A 20,426-nucleotide genomic window follows, 5' to 3' on the forward strand; every position below is an offset into this window, starting at 1 on the left:
ATATTACTTGAATCACGAGGGTGATTCTTACGGAAAGAAAAATTTTGAAAAATGCATAAAAACAATTTGTTTTTGTCATCAATGAACGAAATAAAATACACAATTTTGACGTATATTGATCTATGCTCTACTTAAGCATCATTTCCGGTTCGATCCGCCATGTTTTGTAATTATCTGGTAGTTATCAATTATCGGGATTTTTCAAGGTTAAAAGGAAAGTGGAAAATAAAATGAAATCGTGGGAAAATAAATATATTAATATTTATCTCATAACATTTTACGTAAAATGGTAACATACATTAAAATACATATTCATAAAATTCGATTTCTTTTCTTTTAAGTACTCGTAAATAAGAAAAATAAAAAGTATAAATAAAAAAAATTGAAAATAACAAAATATAAAACATAATTTTAGTAAATGGAAATTAAAAAAGAATAAAAAAATTCATTGTAATCTTCTGCAATAATAGCCAAGCTCCTTGCATTTTTGACATAGATGCTGAGGATGAACTTTCGATTGATCCGAAACGTCCAAGCCGTCCGGTTTTTCTAAGGGCCTCTAACATACGAAAATAACGTAATTTTTTTTTCCAAATTAAAATTCAATCATTATATATCACCTGTTTATGCGGAAAGACGTTAATATGACATTTAATACATTCTTGTCCCATATTTGCCCAAGAATTACCAGACATCCATTTTCTTTTACATTTCGGACATTTATATTCACCGAAACATCGTTTTCTTCCCTGATATGGAGTTTTACCTTCCCCCTTAGGACGCGCCTGTATAAAAATATTTAACTTTCAACTACTACAATCGTACTAATTTTTTAATTTTAAACACCTTCGTCAAATAGTAAATTTCGTTCTCTCTCCGTATATGTCATCACAATCGACCATTTTTTCGACAACCGATTGTAGTAATTTTTTATTTCACTCGTACTTTTTACGAACTCATCGCAAATTTCTCGACGGAACAAAATCAGCATCATAAATAAGATTAAAAACACAAACATCTTTATCAAGTGTATCAATGTTAAAAAATGCTGAACCTTCACAAGCCATCGATATACAATCTCACGTAAACGAAAAATAAATTCGATATTTTCCTTTAACGAATAACACACTTCAATATATGAAGGTTAAACTTATATAAACAAAATTTTAAATACTTCTCAAAATTCAAAAACAATCATCAATTTTTTTTTAAATTTCGTTAAATTCATTTAAATATTATAGTACACTAACTTACCTGTGGACAATCTTTGATATAATGACCTTTCTGGAAACACAAGTGACATAAATACGACGATGGTGGTCTTCTGATTGGTCTTCTGTCCAAAGATAAATCGGCAAATTGATCTGTTATGTCGGTTAATTGATCACAAATACTTTGGTTAGAATAAGGAGGACTATAAACATTTATTGAATACTGTTGATTTGTTGAATATGTACTCCAAGCTGGACTCAAAAGTTTCGTCTATAAAATATATCAAATCATACTAGCAATTTTCGAAAACTATGATAGGGATTATTATTTCGGAAATTAATCGGATCGTAATCATATTTTATGATCATTTACTCTAATAGCAGATGGGTAAAACCGATCAGTCCACGGGTTGTTTTATTTGTCTATGGTTTTTTTACTAAATAATTATGTATTCCCTTTAAATGACTTGCTACTATTATTTGTTATGACATTTTAGATTATTAGTAACAAACTTTAGTGAAATATCCATGAGGAAGGATCGTTTAGAACTACTCAATAATAATTATTAATTTATGAATCTATTACGTAACTAAATAAATATAATAAAAGAATTAACACACAAATAAGTAATATAAATCTAAAGCTCTTGTATATAATTTTTTTTTAAGTTTTAAGTTTCTATCAAAAATTAAACGCGACGTTAGGAAACTGTGTTTTGAATTAAGATCCGCAATCAGATGATAAGTGATCGGGGTTAAAACTTCCGAAAAGTCGTACTGTCAATTGCATTACCGCGTTTTAGTCGATAAAGAAGAAATCGTGTCACATAATTGACATTGTGGGGTTAGTTATAATAAAGTTTATTGTTGTTTATCGATATTTGAACGAAATAATCTAAAAAATTACGTTAAAAACAATAAATAATACATTTAATTGATGTTTCTATGTTTTATAGTTAGTGAACATTAAAGAATATAACCGTATAAATGTAAAAAGATCTACAAAAGTGTATTATTTTGTTTAACAAATTATTTACGTGAATTTAAAAACAAGTGAAGTTTGTCTAGTATTTTCGTTATGGTAAGTCACGTTAATTGCGTTTATTACATTATAAATATATACAGTGTGAGTCATTTGATAATGATTAGATATCAGAAAAAAAACAACTATACTACTATACTACTATATGGAACTCAAAATAAATCGAAGTACAGAGACGGAATCAGTTTGATTCACGAACTATTTTTTTAATTTTCATCGTTTGTTTGTTAATTTGAATACTCACTTGAAATTGGTCGTTGGTTTGATAATGATACCAATTAGTTGTTGGGAACGTTGTAAATAACGAATTTATATTTCCTGAGCAATCTTGTGTTCTGTTGATGGTCAACGGGGATAAAATACCGTTAGTTTGCGATATTAACGTCGCTGTCGGTGACATTTGGAATAAATACTGAAAAAAAAAAAATTAAAAATAACGCATTTTTCCGTAATAACAACCCCGTATGTGGGTCAAACGCACTAATTAAGAACATTTTCGTAAAACTATTTTTAAAAATAATTATAATAGGATTTTAGTACAAATCGCTCCAGATAACCTATATTTTAGTTATTTCCGGTAAAATAAACAAAAATAAGAACTACCACGTGTATTAAATATTAAAGAATAAAAAAAAATGATAAAAGTACAGCTCTTACCTTGGTATATGAAGCACGAAAGCGGAATTATTTTAAGATACGAAATATAATAAAAAAGTTTATGATTTCTTGCCAGAAAATCCCGACGTCGTCCATAAATATAAAAAAAAATCGTCCAATCGCGCATGAGTTATTATAAACAATAATAACAATAATGATTGTTATGATTCACATTTTGTTAAATTGGACCACATATGTTTTAATCGAGGGTGCTGGTATTATGCATTTGTTAATTTGTTCTGTCTCTGGATTCTGGATGGCTGTGATGTACGTATACGTCACTTTAAATTGGACGTAGTGGGGATGCTTAGCTCAGCTTAGAAGAACTTAAAATAAATCGAAGTACAGAGACGGAATCAGTTCGATTTACGAATTATTTTTTAAATTTTAATTATTCGTTTGTTATTTCAATTTTTTTTTGTTTTCATAGACATTTTTAGTAAAAAACCATCAATCTTGTCACTTTTGTAATAAAATTGTACCTAAATTTGTAATATTTTAGGACAAAACAACCAAAAAAATTTTTTTTGTAGAAAATTTATTCAATCTGTTTTTAACGATGGGGACATTTTCCACTTTCACTAAATTCACTTAACTATTCACAATTCACTAAATTATTAACCAATACTTATTATTAAACATTTATCTAATCCTAAACGTATTAATTCATTTAAACACAGTTTACTTGTCTAAACCGATGTGGTGGGGGTGACTTTAGATTATTTACTGACTATTCGTTGATAAACAAGCGAATATTTATACACAAATGATTTCTGGTTAATTCGGTTTTTAGAATATAAACAAACAAAAAGACTTTTTATAAAAATTGATTCTATATAAACGAGTATGATATACTGTAAATAGGTTATAAAAAAAACTGAAGAAATTTTCGTTTTATACTGTACTCGGAAATTTACATAAGGCGCGTCCACCAAATTTGACAATCTATTAACATAATCGAACGGGACCGGCTTCGTGGTCTATTTCGTGGACGAGTTCGTAACAATATTTATTGGCTTCGTTATATTTATGAAGGTGGCCGAAGGGCAAACAAAATTTCGATAAAAGTACTTCTAGGGACTATTTTTATTCAAGAACATACTTTGGTGAAAGTTTTTAAAAAATGTGGGGGCTCGTTTTTTCGAAACTACTTGTTTTACTAATTTAAAACTGGAATAATTCTGCTTTTATTATTAATTTTTGCATTACACTAAAAAAACATTCGTAGAATTTTCTATTTACTTTTTTCCATATTAAAATAATTAGTCGTTAATTAAAATAAGTTTAAAAACAATAAAATTATTATTTCCATTATTATAATCACTGATATTCGATTTTTTCTAGAATCTAGAATATAAAACAATAAATAAAATAAATAGTTTAGGATAGATATAAAAATTATAAAAAAAAATATTTTTAAATAGTAGCGAATTGGGCGAGACCGATACTGTCTATAAGTAACAGTGCGATGCTCCGATGCGCGTTTTCGGTGTTACTTCAAAACCCTACGTTTGTATTATACACGGGATTACGTTGTTTCATGTAAATACTTCCTGTAACGTCTAGAAAAAAAAATATCAAAAAAACCTTCCTGTCAAATCGACAACTAACTATAATAAATACCAATTAATCATAAGTAAATGTCAGTGTGAATTTGACTAGAAATTTTCTTCGATGATTTTCGGACTACTTTTAACTCAGATTTAATTGTGAGTACTTGTTATTTAAATAATTTAATTTACACGTCCCCAGATCGATGATTTTTTTTCCATGTTTTTAAAAACATCGATTCTATTTATATTATATAAAACTTAACATGTTTCACATAACGAGGAATTGTAAATCGGAGTATACAGATCGATATAAAAAAAGTTAATTCTTACGAAACGGATATTATTTCAAATTCGTTTTAATTAATTCGTTGGATACATAACCTCTAAAAGATACACAGCGTTCGAACGTTCCAATTTAAATCAATTATCTTAATTAGATAAATTGAATCGACGATTCCAATAGAGAAATAATATACGAGGACAAATCAAATAGCGCTCGTACGACAACACGTTCTGAATACGTTCACCATTAAAAATACCAATCTTTGAAATGTCAATGTCAGATTTGACATAATTAAATCAGCGCTGCCATATCTGTAACTTCAGTAGCGACTCTCTTATTTAACGTTGTTTAGCGATTATTTGTGAAAATAGTGAAAAAAAATTTTAATTACAAATATTATTTATAGTAACCCTCGTATACTAGCGTTATTATCTAACCTGATAACATTTTTTAACCAACCACGTTGCGTGATAGGTGAAATGCATGGGCGTTGCTTGTCGTATTTTTTCGTTTAAATCAATATATACACAACAACGTGAAATCCATGTACGAGGGTAGACAAATAAGTTCGATCTAAGTATGGAATTGGTGTACGAGGGTAGAGAACTACGTTCAACTTAAATGGAATCGATGTACGAGGGTAGATAACTAAGTTAGACACGAGTGTGGAATTGATGTACGAGGGTAGACAAATAAGTTCGATCTTAGTATGAAATTGGTGTACGAGGGTAGATAATTACGTTCAACTTAGATGGAATCGATGTACGAAGGTAGACAAATAAGTTCGACCTAAGGGAAATCGATATACGAGGGTAGACAACTAAGTTCGATCTAAGTATGGAATTGGTGTACGAGGGTATATAACTACGTTCCACTTAAATGGAATCGATATACGAGGGTAGACAAATAAGTTCTATCTAAGTATGGAATTGATGTACGAGGGTAGACAAATAAGTTCGACCTAAGGGGAATTGATGTACTAGGATAGACAAATAAGTTCGATCTAAATATGGAGTTGGTGTACGAGGGTAGATAATTACGTTCAACTTAGATGGAATCGATGTACGAGGGTAGATAACTAAGTTCGACCTAAGGGGAATGGATGTACGAGGGTAGACGACGACTTTAGACCTAAAGGAATCGATGTAGGGTAGACAACGGCTTTACACCTAAAGGAATCGATGTACGAGGGTAGACAACACGTTCGCTGGTCCAGAATTCGCTTTCAAAGCCTATTGTACACGAATATGGTTCACGGGAATTGTGAATACCCCTCGTATAGCCCCGATATGTCTCGGTCCGACTATTTTTCTCGGCAAACTTGAAAGTTAAAACATTAAAAAGTTGAGATACGAACGTTTCGATCCTAAAGATGCATCGGACGGTCTAAAAAGAAAAGTTTGTGGAAACAAAAAAAAAATTTATTGAAAAATAATCACTAATGTTGAGCTGAGAAATCATAGATCGTACTACGTACGAATAATCCGGGTTTAATCGTAGCCGATGTAGTTAATTGAGTTTTTCCACTCCCCCCAACGTCAATGCTTGGAACGCACCTGTGGAAACCGGTAGAGTTCGCTCACAACGAAAATTAGTCGTGGAAGGGGTCTTAGAACGGTCTAATCGAGAAAAAATATAACGTCACAGTGCTAGTTTGGTCCGATAAGTCGAAGTGTTTCGAGTTTCGCGAGAATTTTCGAAATTTATTGATAATCGGTTTATGTGACGGGCATATCGTTGAAATGCATTTCGTATAATCGTCGTTTATATATAAATAAATGATTATTGATCGCTTTTATTTATAAATATGAAGGTGAGTATGTTTATCGAACATTTTTCTGCATATAATACACCGAGACTCATCGTAAACACTGTCACTTACTTTATTTAATCAAATTCCTCGGTTAATTTTCTATTTCGTTCTGTTTATTATGACAAAAACTCCGCTATGCGAACTCGTTTATATATCCAAACGAATTTCTCAAAAATTCTGGAAAATAAATAAACAAATCTCCTGTTATGTTAAAAACAAACATCATACGAATTCCGCGGTATATCAAAAAGTGTCGCATTCGTCGAATTTTAGAATTACCTTAAAACCTCACAGGACCGGCTCCAGGACCCATATCGCGGACTTGTTCGTTATTCTATTGAAAATATTTGATTCGTTTTCGATAAGTTTTTTTTTTGATTTAGTTAAGTTGGAATTTCTTGACCCGAAGTGACATTTTTTCAAATGAAACACTCTGTATCTGATACAGGGTGAATCCAAATACTAATACATTATTTTCTCGTTTTTTTCAAATGAAACACTCTGTATTTTATTGCATATTTGGAATCAGCTTGCCTTCCTAATTACAATAATATAGGGTTGTGATGTATTCTACGGGGTATTTAAAAAGTTATAACGAATTTTTCGTAAAAACTTGAAAATTTTAACACCCGGTATATCGTAAGAGAAATACAAAAATGAAAATCTATTGAATCCGTAGCATTCGATTATTAGTAAAAATTCTGTAAAAATTATTGATTTCGTTTATATTCAATGAATGTGATACAGGGTGAATCCAAATACTAATACATTATTTTCACGGTTTTTTCAAATGAAACACCTTGTATTTTATTGCATATTTGGAATCATCTTGCCTTCCTAATTACAATAATATATGGTTGTGATGTATTCTACGGGGTATTTAAAAAGTTATAACGAATTTTTCGTAAAAACTTGAAAATTTTAACACCCGGTATATCGTAAGAGAACTACAAAAATGAAAATTTATTGAATCCGTAGCATTCGATTATTAGTAAAAATTATTTATTTCGTTTATATTCAATGAATGTGATACAGGGTGAATCCAAATACTAATACATTATTTTCACGGTTTTTTCAAATGAAACACCCTGTATTTTATTGCATATTTGGAATCATCTTGCCTCTTACGCATCTTTATTGCGTCTAAAGCATTCGATGGTTAGTAGAAATTCTGGAAAATTATTTATTTCGTTTATATTCATTGAATGTGATACAGGGTGAATCAAAACAGTAATACATTATTTTTTCGTTTTTTTTTCGAACGAATCACCCTGTAAAAACTTTACTACTATTTTTATTGTAGGATATACTAGATATTTATGCGGGTGCGATAACCTCGAAAAATCTAGATCATAACATAAAGAATAACTGAAGCAAAAAAGTTTCATTATTAATTTATACAGGGCGTCCATATCAAATGAAATATTTCCGTTTCGGTGGACATCAAATCGCCGTTCGTTTCGAATAATATAAAATACATTATTTTTTCAAAATCTTCATTTTATTTTGTGATAATAATTGGGGTAGATGCAATCTCTATTGAATTTCCATATTTTCCAGAAAAATAGATTTACTAAGGGTGTATGGTGATTTTTCCGGGTTCAAAGACCGCTTTAAGTACGTTCAATATCGGACTGACCATTCGATATGGCCGTTTATGTCACGAAAGACACGCAAATCGGTTTTTATACAGGGAAAATTGAAATTTTCTTATATAAGACACGTGAATTATGAACAGCGTTTGCTTTAATTTCTTGTATTTCACGAAATATCAGTCGTGGAAGTTCGTGCTGATTACCATTTTATTTAAAAAGAATTATTAAGTGAATCTCGATATTTTTACTTTGCTCTAATTACTATTTACTCAAATATTGAGCTTCAAAGTTAATATTCATTTATCAGAGACCAATTATTTTTCCACCCTGTATTTAAAAAACGTGATGTTTTAGAAAACTCTTATTTTTTCTACGTAAACATTGATATTTAAAAAATATTTTTCCAAAATATGAAACCAAAATTTTCAATATATCGGTAGATACAATTTTTTTGTTTCTCATAGAAACATTTGGATTAAACATTTTTCAAAATAAATTTCTATTTTTTACTTTCCCATTTTTCAAATAAAATAGTAAATTACCATAATAAAATGTCGAACTAGTGTATATATCAAATTAGTATGAGTCATTATCTACATAATGTGATGTCACCGCTTGTCTCGTCTTCGTTTCAAAACAACAAATATAATCGATATCACGAAATTTACTCGATTCAAATCTAACGTATTTAATGTGATTTATTATCTAGATAAAATCGACGTAATTTTTTTACGAGAAAAAACATTCTACAAGGTATTTCAGTACATTGGAATCGTATAATTCCATAAAGGATCATTAGGAAATCGAAATTTCTTGTTACCCCTGTAATATTTGATGTATAATGAAAAATCAGATTTTCATATAGTTTACCGTTGTTTACAATGAAATATCGAAAAAAAAAATTTATTTCGATACAGGGAAAGTAGAAAATTTGTTTATAATTCAAAATTTCCTGTTTCCCCCTGTAGCATTTTGTAAATATCCCATATACAATCAAAAATCTGATGGAGACATTACAATATAGTCTACCATTGTTTAAAATGATCGAAGTATCGAAAAAAAGCGTTATTATGATACAGGGAGAGTAGAAAATTTGTTTATATTTCAAAATCTTCAGTTTCACCCTGTAACATTTTATAGACATTCGATATACAATCAAAAATTTGATAGAAACATGCTAATAATGTCTACCATTGTTTAAAATTATCGAAGTATCGAAGAAAAAGCGTTATTATGATACAGGGAGAGTAGAAAATTTGTTTATAATCCAAAATCTTCAGTTTCACCCTGTAACATTTTTTAGACATTCGATATACAATCAAAAATTTGATAGAAACATTCTAATAATGTCTACCATTGTTTAGAGTGATCGAAGTATCGAAAAAAAGCGTTATTATGATACAGGGAGAGTAGAAAATTTGTTTATAATTCAAAATCTTCAGTTTCACCCTGTAACATTTTATAGACATTCAATATACAATCAAAAATTTGATAGAGACATTCTAATAATGTCTACCATTGTTTAAAGTGATCGAAGTATCGAAAAAAAGCGTTATTATGATACAGGGAGAGTAGAAAATTTGTTTATAATTCAAAATCTTCAGTTTCACCCTGTAACATTTTATAGACATTCGATATACAATCAAAAATTTGATAGAGACATTCTAATAATGTCTACCATTGTTTAAAATTATCGAAGTATCGAAAAAAAAGCGTTATTATGATACAGGGATAGTAGAAAATTTGTTTATAATCCAAAATCTTCAGTTTCACCCTGTAACATTTTTTAGACAATCGATATACAATCAAAAATTTGATAGATACATTCTAATAATGTCTACCATTGTTTAAAATGATCGAAGTATCGAAAAAAAGCGTTATTATGATACAGGGAGAGTAGAAAATTTGTTTATAATTCAAAATCTTCAGTTTCACCCTGTAACATTTTTTAGACAATCGATATACAATCAAAAATTTGAGAGAGACATTCTAATAATGTCTAACATTGTTTAAAATTATCGAAGTATCGAAAAAAAAGCGTTATTATGATACAGGGATAATAGAAAATTTGTTTATAATCCAAAATCTTCTGGTTCCCCCTGTAACATTTTTTAGACATTCGATATACAATCAAAAATTTGATAGAAACATTCTAATAATGTCTACCATTGTTTAAAGTGATCGAAGTATCGAAAAAAAGCGTTATTATGATACAGGGAGAGTAGAAAATTTGTTTATAATTCAAAATCTTCAGTTTCACCCTGTAACAGTTTTTAGACATTCGATATACAATCAAAAATCTGATAGAGACATTTCAATATAGTCTACAGTTGTTTAAAATGGTTGAAGTATCGAAAAAAAAGCGTTATTATGATACAGGGATAGTAGAAAATTTGTTTATAATCCAAAATCTTCTGGTTCCCCCTGTAACATTTTTTAGACATTCGATATACAATCAAAAATTTGATAGAAACATTCTAATAATGTCTGACATTGTTTAAAATTATCGAAGTATCGAAAAAAAAGCGTTATTATGATATAGGGATAGTAGAAAATTTGTTTATAATCCAAAATCTTCTGGTTCCCCCTGTAACATTTTTTAGACATTCGATATACAATCAAAAATTTGATAGAGACATTCTAATAATGTCTAACATTGTTTAAAATTATCGAAGTATCGCAAAAAAAGCGTTATTATGATACAGGGAGAGTAGAAAATTTGTTTATAATTCAAAATTTTCAGTTTCACCCTGTAACATTTTTAGACAATCGATATACAATCAAAAATCTGATAGAGACATTTCAATATAGTCTACAGTTGTTTAAAATGGTTGAAGTATCGAAAAAAAAACGTTATTATGATACAGGGAGAGTAGAAAATTTGTTTATAATTCAAAATCTTCAGTTTCACCCTGTAACAGTTTTTAGACATTCGATATACAATCAAAAATCTGATAGAGACATTTCAATATAGTCTACAGTTGTTTAAAATGGTTGAAGTATCGAAAAAAAAACGTTATTATGATACAGGGAGAGTAGAAAATTTGTTTATAATTCAAAATCTTCAGTTTCACCCTGTAACAGTTTTTAGACATTCGATATACAATCAAAAATCTGATAGAGACATTTCAATATAGTCTACAGTTGTTTAAAATGGTTGAAGTATCGAAAAAAAATATACTTATGATACAGGGAGGGTAAAAACTTTGTTTATATTTCTAAATTTCGTGTTTACCCTGTAGCATTTTGTAGACAATTGATATTTCAATTCAGGTTAACTGGAAAATTTTGTTACAATTCCAAATCTTTCCAGATCATGTATGGCAGTGGAGAAAAATAGAAAATGGATAAATACGAGCAAATATCAATAGTTGGGGAGGGATCTTACGGATTAGTAATGAAGTGCAAACATAAAGAAACCGATCAAATTGTAGCAATTAAAAAATTTCTCGAGACTGAAGAGGACGCTACTATAAGAAAGATGGCGCTGAGAGAGATACGTATGCTCAAAGTAAACCATCACAGAATCACGTGATTGATTTATTATTAATAACTTCAAATTTTTATAGAGGCTCAAACACGAAAATTTAGTGACGATGATCGAAGTTTTTAGACACAAAAAACGATTTTATTTAGTTTTCGAATATTTGCATGGGACCGTTCTGGACGAATTGGATAAAATGCCAGGCGGTTTGGGAGAAGAAAGGTGTAGGGAGAGGGTATTTCAAGTCACGAGGGGTATCGGTTATTGTCACAGCAATCATGTAAGTGTTAAATATTAGACGTGGCAACGTCGCCATAATTCGTAGTCCGGGAAATAAGATCGAAAAATTAATTTATGGCATTCGAAATTTTTTCTTAATTTTAGCGTAGAAAAAAACTATGAAAATCAAAATTATAGGAAATTTTATGAAACTAGATTTAAAAAAAAAAATGTTTTTTCGTTTTTTCAACCCTTAATTTTTCTTAATAGTAACCATTTGAGTTTGAATATTTATTCTAGTTATACGTGGCAACGTTGCGATAATTTATAGTCCGAGAAATAACATCGAAAAATTAATTTAGGGCATTCGAAATTTGATTTTTTTATGTTGATTTCTTGTTAATTTTAGCGTAGATAAAAAAATGCAAATCAAAATTGTAGGAAAACTTATGAAACTAGATTTCCAAAAAAATGTTTTTTCGTTTTTTCAACCCTTAATTTTTCTTAATAGTAACCATTTGAGTTTGAATATTTATTCTAGTTATACGTGGCAACGTTGCGATAATTTATAGTCCGGGAAATAACATCGAAAAATTAATTTAGGGCATTCGAAATTTGATTTTTTTATGTTGATTTCTTGTTAATTTTAGCGTAGATAAAAAAATGCAAATCAAAATTGTAGGAAAACTTATGAAACTAGATTTAAAAAAAAATGTTTTTTCGTTTTTTCAACCCTTAATTTTTCTTAATAGTAACCATTTGAGTTTGAATATTTATTCTAGTTATACGTGGCAACGTTGCGATAATTTATAGTCCGGGAAATAACATCGAAAAATTAATTTAGGGCATTCGAAATTTGATTTTTTTATGTTGATTTCTTGTTAATTTTAGCGTAGATAAAAAAATGCAAATCAAAATTGTAGGAAAACTTATGAAACTAGATTTAAAAAAAAATGTTTTTTCGTTTTTTCAACCCTTAATTTTTCTTAATAGTAACCATTTGAGTTTGAATATTTATTCTAGTTATACGTGGCAACGTTGCGATAATTTATAGTCCGGGAAATAACATCGGAAAATTAATTTAGGGCATTCGAAATTTGATTTTTTTATGTTGATTTCTTGTTAATTTTAGCGTAGATAAAAAAATGCAAATCAAAATTGTAGGAAAACTTATGAAACTAGATTTAAAAAAAAATGTTTTTTCGTTTTTTCAACCCTTAATTTTTCTTAATAGTAACCATTTGAGTTTGAATATTTATTCTAGTTATACGTGGCAACGTTGCGATAATTTATAGTCCGGGAAATAACATCGAAAAATTAATTTAGGGCATTCGAAATTTGATTTTTTTATGTTGATTTCTTGTTAATTTTAGCGTAGATAAAAAAATGCAAATCAAAATTGTAGGAAAACTTATGAAACTAGATTTAAAAAAAAATGTTTTTTCGTTTTTTCAACCCTTAATTTTTCTTAATAGTAACCATTTGAGTTTGAATATTTATTCTAGTTATACGTGGCAACGTTGCGATAATTTATAGTCCGGGAAATAACATCGGAAAATTAATTTAGGGCATTCGAAATTTGATTTTTTTATGTTGATTTCTTGTTAATTTTAGCGTAGATAAAAAAATGCAAATCAAAATTGTAGGAAAACTTATGAAACTAGATTTAAAAAAAAATGTTTTTTCGTTTTTTCAACCCTTAATTTTTCTTAATAGTAACCATTTGAGTTTGAATATTTATTCTACTATACGTGGCAACATCGCGATAATTTATAGTCCGGGAAATAAGATCGAAAAATGAATTTAAACTATTCGAAATCTGATATCTCTTTCATTTTTGCTCGTAGGAAAAAATTAATAGGATCAAAATTGTAGGAAATTTTACGCGCTATGATATGGTGGAGCTAGATTACTAAACACGAAATTTCAAAATACTTAATTTTTCGAATTTGATAAAATTTTTGAAAATTTATTTATTCAAGCGTTATATATAATAGAGAAATCAAATCGATATTTAGGGAGAATGTGGAGAAAATGTTTCTTAAAAAGTTGTTTTTATCAAATTTTGAAAATTCAAAATGGCAACAGAGTAAATAGAATTTTTATATATTTTTTTCAATCCCAGTTTATTGTTATCATATTAACAATTTCGTAGTGGGATTTTTTACAATTTACGTAGAATAAGTTGTATTTCGTTATACCATATAAACCGATTTTTTCAAAATTCTATTTTTTTAACGATTAAACTAAAAAGAAATATTTTTTTTTGCTTTTTTCGATATTTATTGTTGAAAAACTTCTATTTCAAATTACACACAAATAGCCCTTCAAAAACTACGTATTTTGAAAAAAAATTATTACGATCGTTATAAACTTAATTGAAAATATATTGCGCCACTCTCTCCTACCATATCGCGTAATTATTTGCCGTATTAAATTTCAAAATGTGTGGTTTTCAAAAATCTGTTTGTATATAATTTGAAATAAAAGTTGAAAATAATTTTTTAACGATACATATGGAAAAAAGCAAAAAAAAATTTTGGGTTTAATCGTAAAAAAAAGCTTTTTTCGATATTTATTGTTAAAAAATTATTTTCAACTTTTATTTCAAATTATATACAAACAGGTCTTTGAAAACCATACATTTTGAAAAAAAAATTCAATATGGTGAAAAATTACGCGATATGGTAGGGGAGAGCGGCGCAATATATTTTCAATTAAGTTTGTGACCGTAATAAATGTTTTTTTCAAAATACTTGTTTTATAAAGATCTATTTGTAAATAATTCGAAATAAAGATTGAAATTAATTTTTCAATTATTAATTTCCAAAAAATTCAAAAAAAAAAACTTTAACTTTGAGAGTTTAAAACAACACATGATTAAAGTTTTGAAAATTTTATTGAAATATTATATTTAGCTACATTTTTTTCTGTGCCGATTACAGTGAACTCCATCTTGAAATTATTAATATTAATGGAATATATATGGGTTGGAAAAAATATATGTAAATTAATTTTACGCAACCGCCATTTTAAATTCTCAAAATTTGGAAAAATAAACTTTTTAATAAACATTCTCTCTATATTTTCCTAAAATATCGATTTGATTTTGTTATTTTTTCTATATTTAACTATTAATTAAAAAAAATTTCGCAATTTGAATAAATTGGGGATTAAAATAAATTTTTCCGATAATCTAGTTTCATCGTGTTATAGTGTATTTAATTTCCTACAATTTTGATTTCGACAATTTTTTTGTACAATTGAAAATAAAAAAGATATTATCGTTTAAAGTCAACATGGATGACAAACGTCGTTTTTTCTAAAGTATGATAAAAACTATAGGAAAAAAATGGAATTTTAGATAGTACATCGAGACGTTAAACCCGAAAACGTCCTCGTATCATCACTAGGAGTCGTAAAATTATGCGATTTCGGTTTCGCGAGGTTAATAACATCAACAGGCGAAGCGTGCACCGAATACGTAGCGACGCGATGGTACCGAGCCCCCGAACTATTAGTAGCGGAACCAAATTACGGTACCCCGATAGACATATGGTCGATAGGTTGTCTATTCGCCGAAATGATGACGGGGGATCCCCTATTCCCCGGAGACAGCGACATCGATCAATTTTATCTGATAATAAAGATGTTGGGTGAGGAAGGTCTCCGTATCGAATTGGTTCGCTTTCTATACGAAACGTTGTAGGTAAACCTTGTTATCGACACCAACAGCTTCTATCGAAAAATTCCCAACTCAGGACCTCGGTGAAGTTTCCCTCCGAAGAACCGCTCGGTCTGTACAAACATTTCGCGTCGTGGCCCACGTTGTCCGTGGATTTTTTAGAGTGTTGCTTGAAGATGGATCCCCAGCAACGATATACCGCCGACGAATTGTTGAAACACAATTTTTTCGTGCACGATTCGTTTCCGCAAAAGTTTTTACCGGCTCTGAGGGATAAGGTCAACGTCGAATTGAATTGTCCGCTTTTGAGAAAATACAAGACTGAGATTTTGATGTCTACTGATAAGAGAGACGAGATGAGGAGGAAACCTACCAGGGATTCAAAATGGAGGATATCGTTAACGGAAGGTAAAATTAGTGGGACAATCTTTATATATTTGTTGGGGTTTTTTATTATCCCCTAAAAGATTTTACCCTCGTTTTCTTTTCTGTTAAATTTCGAAGGTATAACAATTTTATTAAATATCTCGTAAAATATTGATTTAAGAAAAAAAAATTTTTAACAAAAAATTAAGTTTGTAATAACATCTACAAAAAAAGTCATATACATTTTTTTCGTAAATTTATGGGCCTAAATAACTCGGTCTCTGTTATTTTGATTTTTGATTCCTGTCGAGATATTCTATTAAAGTTTATAACATCTAAAATAATAAATTTACGTAAAAAATGTATATAACCCTTTTTGTAGATCTTATTATAAACTTTATTTTTTGTTGAAAACTTTTTTTTCTAAAATCAATATTTTACGAGATATTTAATAGAATATCTCGACAGGAATCAGAAGATCAAAATAACAGAGACAGGGTTATTTAGGGCGATAACCTCTAAAATAATAAATTTACGTAAAAAATGTATATAACCCTTTTTTGTAGAGCTTATTATAAACTTTATTTTTTGTTGAAAACTTTTTTTTCTAAAATCAATATTTTACGAGATATTTAATAGAATATCTCGACAGGAATCAAAATAACAGAGACAGAGTTATTTAGGGCCATAACCTTTAAAATAATAAATTTACGTAAAAAATGTATATAACCCTTTTTGTAGATCTCATTATAAACTTTATTTTTTTTAAGGAACTTTTTTTCTAAAATCAATATTTTAAGAGATATAATCAAAATAACAGAGACAGAGTTATTTAGGGCCATAACCTTTAAAATACTAAATTTACGTAAAAAATGTATATAACCCTCTTTGTAGATCTTATTATAAACTTTATTTTTTGTTGAAAACTTTTTTTTCTAAAATCAATATTTTACGAGATATTTAATAGAATATCTCGACAGGAATCAGAAGATCAAAATAATAGAGACAGAGTTATTTAGGGCCATAACCTTTAAAATAATAAATTTACGTAAAAAATGTATATAACCCTTTTTGTAGAGCTTATTATAAACTTTATTTTTTGTTGAAAACTTTTTTTTCTAAAATCAATATTTTACGAGATATTTAATAGAATATCTCGACAGGAATCAAAAATCAAAATAACAGAGACAGAGTTATTTAGGGCCATAACATCTAAAATAATAAATTTACGTAAAAATGTATATAACCCTTTTTGTAGATCTTTTTATAAACTTTATTTTTTGTTGAAAACTTTTTTTTCTAAAATCAATATTTTACGAGATATTTAATAGAATATCTCGACAGGAATCAGAAGATCAAAATAATAGAGACAGAGTTATTTAGGGCCATAACCTTTAAAATAATAAATTTACGTAAAAAATGTATATAACCCTTTTTGTAGATCTTATTATAAACTTTATTTTTTGTAAAGAACTTTTTTTTCTAAAATCAATATTTTACGATATTTTTGAGAATTTTTGTTGACGTGATATATTTCTTAGGTACAATGAAACGCAAACTGAGCGGTGGGGATGGTACTTTCAACGAAAATCCCAACGATAAAAACTTAATAACATTATCTAAAACTACCCAAAGACTGAACATATTGCAACACAGACCCGGTCAAACTTCGTATCTAACGAAAGATCGTTCTAATAAATTCAGTAACATTAATACGAATTCTCAAATACAGATGTTGGAAAAATCTTTGGAAAGTTTAGCTAAATTCAGTTCTAGACAAGTGAGTCATCGATTGAACTGTCTATAAATACACCCGAACAACAAATTGTCATTTTTATAGGATCAACAAAAGGAGGATATGGCGGAATCGCCGCAATTTCAACATTTAGATTTTGCGGATTACAACCGATCGCCTCAAGGTCATTCCGTACTTCATCCCACTATAAATAATATCAGTTTTAATAAAGATCCGCCTAAAAAATCTCCAAATGTCTTACAAAATATCAACAACCTCTATTCGAAACCCATGCAGGTTTGTTATTATTACCGTTACACAAATAATAGTTAAGGCCATCTCTACTTTTCGACTATAAATCTCATAGTTATTGCTCGTAACTGTAAGAATAATAGAGATGGGAATTCACGTTTGGAAATAACTTTTTCGACTTTATCTATTTTCAAAAAAATTATTGTGCAAATATATAAATTCACTTTTGTTTCTATAGAATATTTAAGAGAAATTTCCGATATTGTTAACTTGAATCGGAAATATACTATCTAACTAATGTTGGATATACTATCGATTATTAATATGACTAATCATTGGCGCGATTTTTCACCTTTAATTTATTAAATGAATTTTTAGTGCCAGTTTTTGATTATTGAATACAAAATTTAAAAAAAAATTATTTGTAATGAATTTAAAAATTGTTATTATTTTCCGTTTTTGAGTTGATATAAATATTAGTTACGCCATCTCTACATTTCAACTTCAAACTCTATAGTTACGGCGAGAAACTAACAATAGAGATGGGAATTCATGTTTGAAAATAACTATTTTCAGGTATCGAAAAAATTATCGAATGACGTCAAAAATACCATAAATTAGCGACAGAAGTAATTGATTTTATTTTTTTCCACTATAAAATTTTGGAAATAAATTTTTCGTTTCCAGTATTGTTATCTTGGATAAAAAATTTCACCACATGAATATCGGTTATTGTTATGACCAATAACATTTCTTATTTTCCAGTTTAAATTTATCAAATATATTTTCAGATCAAGTATTTGTTTGATATTTTCAATATTTTCAAAAAAAAAAATTTGAATAACTTTAAAAGTTATTATTTCGTTATTATGGTTATATTGAATGTGAGTTGTGCCATCTCTACAATTAGACTTTGATAATTACAGACGGAATTAACAATAATAGAGGTGGGAATCCACGTTTGGAAATAACTATTTTTCAGGTTCCTTTATTAAGTAATCCTAGGACGCAATTTATGAAAAAATTGGAAAGGAATGCCGTAGTTGAAAATATTTTTTCTAGCGCGGGAGATTCAAATGATAATACTCCAACTTGGTTCAATAGTTTCAATAATAATAATCTATTTAAAAAGCGGGAAATTAAGAAACAAGACGATTTTGTGTTGCCAAATTTACCGGGTGGTAAGTTAAATCTTTTATTTTTCTATTTATTTGTTATATTCATCGTTTTTATTATAAAAAATTCTGACTATACACAATTTTATCGATTTTTTTCCTCGAATTGACACAACCTTTTAAAATAATTGATTTTAAAAAAACTACATTAAATTCAAAACTAATTGCACGTAAAACTTTCCTTTTCAGCTACGAATAGTTTATCGAGAACAAAAAAACGAACTTCCCCTGAAAAATCGATTCCTCTCTCGAATGACATAACGCCGGTAAGAAAAATTGAGAATTGACATTTAACTAGTTCTGTGTAACATTCGTTCGCCGATTCGATCACTTGTCAATCAATCACGTTGACGTAAACTAATTAGGCGTCGCCAATTCGATAGCCATCTTTTTCTTGTTTGTTTTTTTTTTCTGTTTCAGCGGATACATTCTTCTGCTTCGCTCAAATCGTCTTCTTCGAAAATTTAAATGGAAATTATCGATATGTACGTTTTAGTGTATATATATATTGTTTTAGGGTTACAGGACGAGGGTGAAAAGGAAACGAATCACCCTCGATATAAGTCTGCCTTATATGTACAAGGATCATGGGTAATAGGATTTATTTTCTTTGACAACTAAAACGAGGCTTAATTTATTTTATATCGTTTTATTTATTTTACCGAATTATTTTATATTATTAGTGATACATATATTATATATTTTTTATGAGAAAAAAATTGGCTTTATTTATGAAATCCTTAGTCTTATATTTTCAAACAAAATGCCATCTACCGTCGAAATAATTTACTTAAGCAAAATTGAATTACTTGCGCCATCTCGTACCCAAGACTCATATTTACCAAACTATTCAGCAATCTACTATGTATAAGCCATCTGTTGGTGAAGTAACATACAAACTAAATCTATATCATATAGAAAACTATCGACTGAACTGTTATTATTATACCATCTGCTGGAGATGTGTAAAAGAAACTTATATTAATTATACAGGAAACTAGTGTTCAATTTGCTATTTTCACGCCATCTGATGGCGAAGTAACCAAAACAACGTTTATCTTACAGAAAACTACGAAATGATCTGCTATTTTTACGCCATCTGTTGTTGAGGTGTAAAACAAATAGTATATAAATTGTACAGAAAACTAACAATCAATCTGTTATTTATACGCTATCTGATGTCGAAGTAAAAAAAACAGGATGTTTATTTCACAGAAAGCTACCGAACAAAATGTAATTTTCACGCCATCTATTGGCGAAGTATCCAAATATGTGACTTTATCGTACAGAAAATCATTGACCAATCTGCTATTTTTACGCCATCTGTTGGCGAAATACCGATCCATGTTGTGTTAA

At 28.8% G+C, this 20,426-nt stretch overlaps 2 protein-coding genes across 4 annotated transcripts; one reads left to right on the forward strand and one right to left on the reverse strand.

The window, feature by feature from the left end:
• Positions 1-236: 236 nt before the first annotated feature.
• Positions 237-3,209, reverse strand: LOC130449525 (zinc finger CCHC domain-containing protein 24-like). The gene is made up of 5 exons (XM_056787407.1): positions 2,911-3,209; positions 2,498-2,665; positions 1,255-1,482; positions 621-785; positions 237-559 (listed from the first exon to the last, which is right to left on the reverse strand). The coding sequence occupies exons 2-5, from the start codon at positions 2,651-2,653 to the stop codon at positions 446-448; spliced, it is 663 nt and encodes a 220-aa protein (XP_056643385.1). The 5' UTR covers positions 2,654-2,665; positions 2,911-3,209; the 3' UTR covers positions 237-445.
• LOC130449524 (cyclin-dependent kinase-like 2) lies at positions 1,531-19,789 on the forward strand. Of its 3 annotated transcripts, none has more exons than XM_056787404.1 (10): positions 1,531-2,292; positions 11,468-11,665; positions 11,724-11,918; positions 15,222-15,513; positions 15,567-15,950; positions 17,450-17,688; positions 17,749-17,940; positions 18,878-19,076; positions 19,260-19,336; positions 19,588-19,779. In XM_056787404.1, the coding sequence occupies exons 2-10, from the start codon at positions 11,498-11,500 to the stop codon at positions 19,663-19,665; spliced, it is 1,824 nt and encodes a 607-aa protein (XP_056643382.1). In that variant the 5' UTR covers positions 1,531-2,292; positions 11,468-11,497; the 3' UTR covers positions 19,666-19,779. The 3 variants fall into 3 exon arrangements, with proteins under 3 accessions (XP_056643382.1, XP_056643383.1, XP_056643384.1); XM_056787405.1 differs by having other exon boundaries at positions 1,534-2,292; positions 19,491-19,789; XM_056787406.1 differs by lacking the exon at positions 1,531-2,292 and adding an exon at positions 6,340-6,559 and having other exon boundaries at positions 19,491-19,789.
• The last annotated feature ends 637 nt before the right edge of the window (positions 19,790-20,426 follow it).

Source organism: Diorhabda sublineata, chromosome 10 (genome assembly GCF_026230105.1).
Source record: "Diorhabda sublineata isolate icDioSubl1.1 chromosome 10, icDioSubl1.1, whole genome shotgun sequence".
Taxonomy (NCBI): Eukaryota; Metazoa; Arthropoda; class Insecta; order Coleoptera; family Chrysomelidae; genus Diorhabda; species Diorhabda sublineata.

Bases quoted from the DNA above. Each gene is read 5' to 3' on its own strand.
- LOC130449525 (XM_056787407.1), bottom strand. From the start codon at position 2,653: ATGTCACCGACAGCGACGTTAATATCGCAAACTAACGGTATTTTATCC. The intron at 1,483-2,497 runs GTGAGTATTCAA...TATATTTTATAG, and splicing joins AAACCAACGACCAATTTCAA to ACGAAACTTTTGAGTCCAGC. The intron at 786-1,254 runs GTAAGTTAGTGT...ATTTTTATACAG, and splicing joins ATATCAAAGATTGTCCACAG to GCGCGTCCTAAGGGGGAAGG.
- LOC130449524 (XM_056787404.1), top strand. From the start codon at position 11,498: ATGGATAAATACGAGCAAATATCAATAGTTGGGGAGGGATCTTACGGA. The intron at 11,666-11,723 runs GTAAACCATCAC...AAATTTTTATAG, and splicing joins GAGAGATACGTATGCTCAAA to AGGCTCAAACACGAAAATTT. The intron at 19,077-19,259 runs GTAAGTTAAATC...TTTCCTTTTCAG, and splicing joins GTTGCCAAATTTACCGGGTG to CTACGAATAGTTTATCGAGA.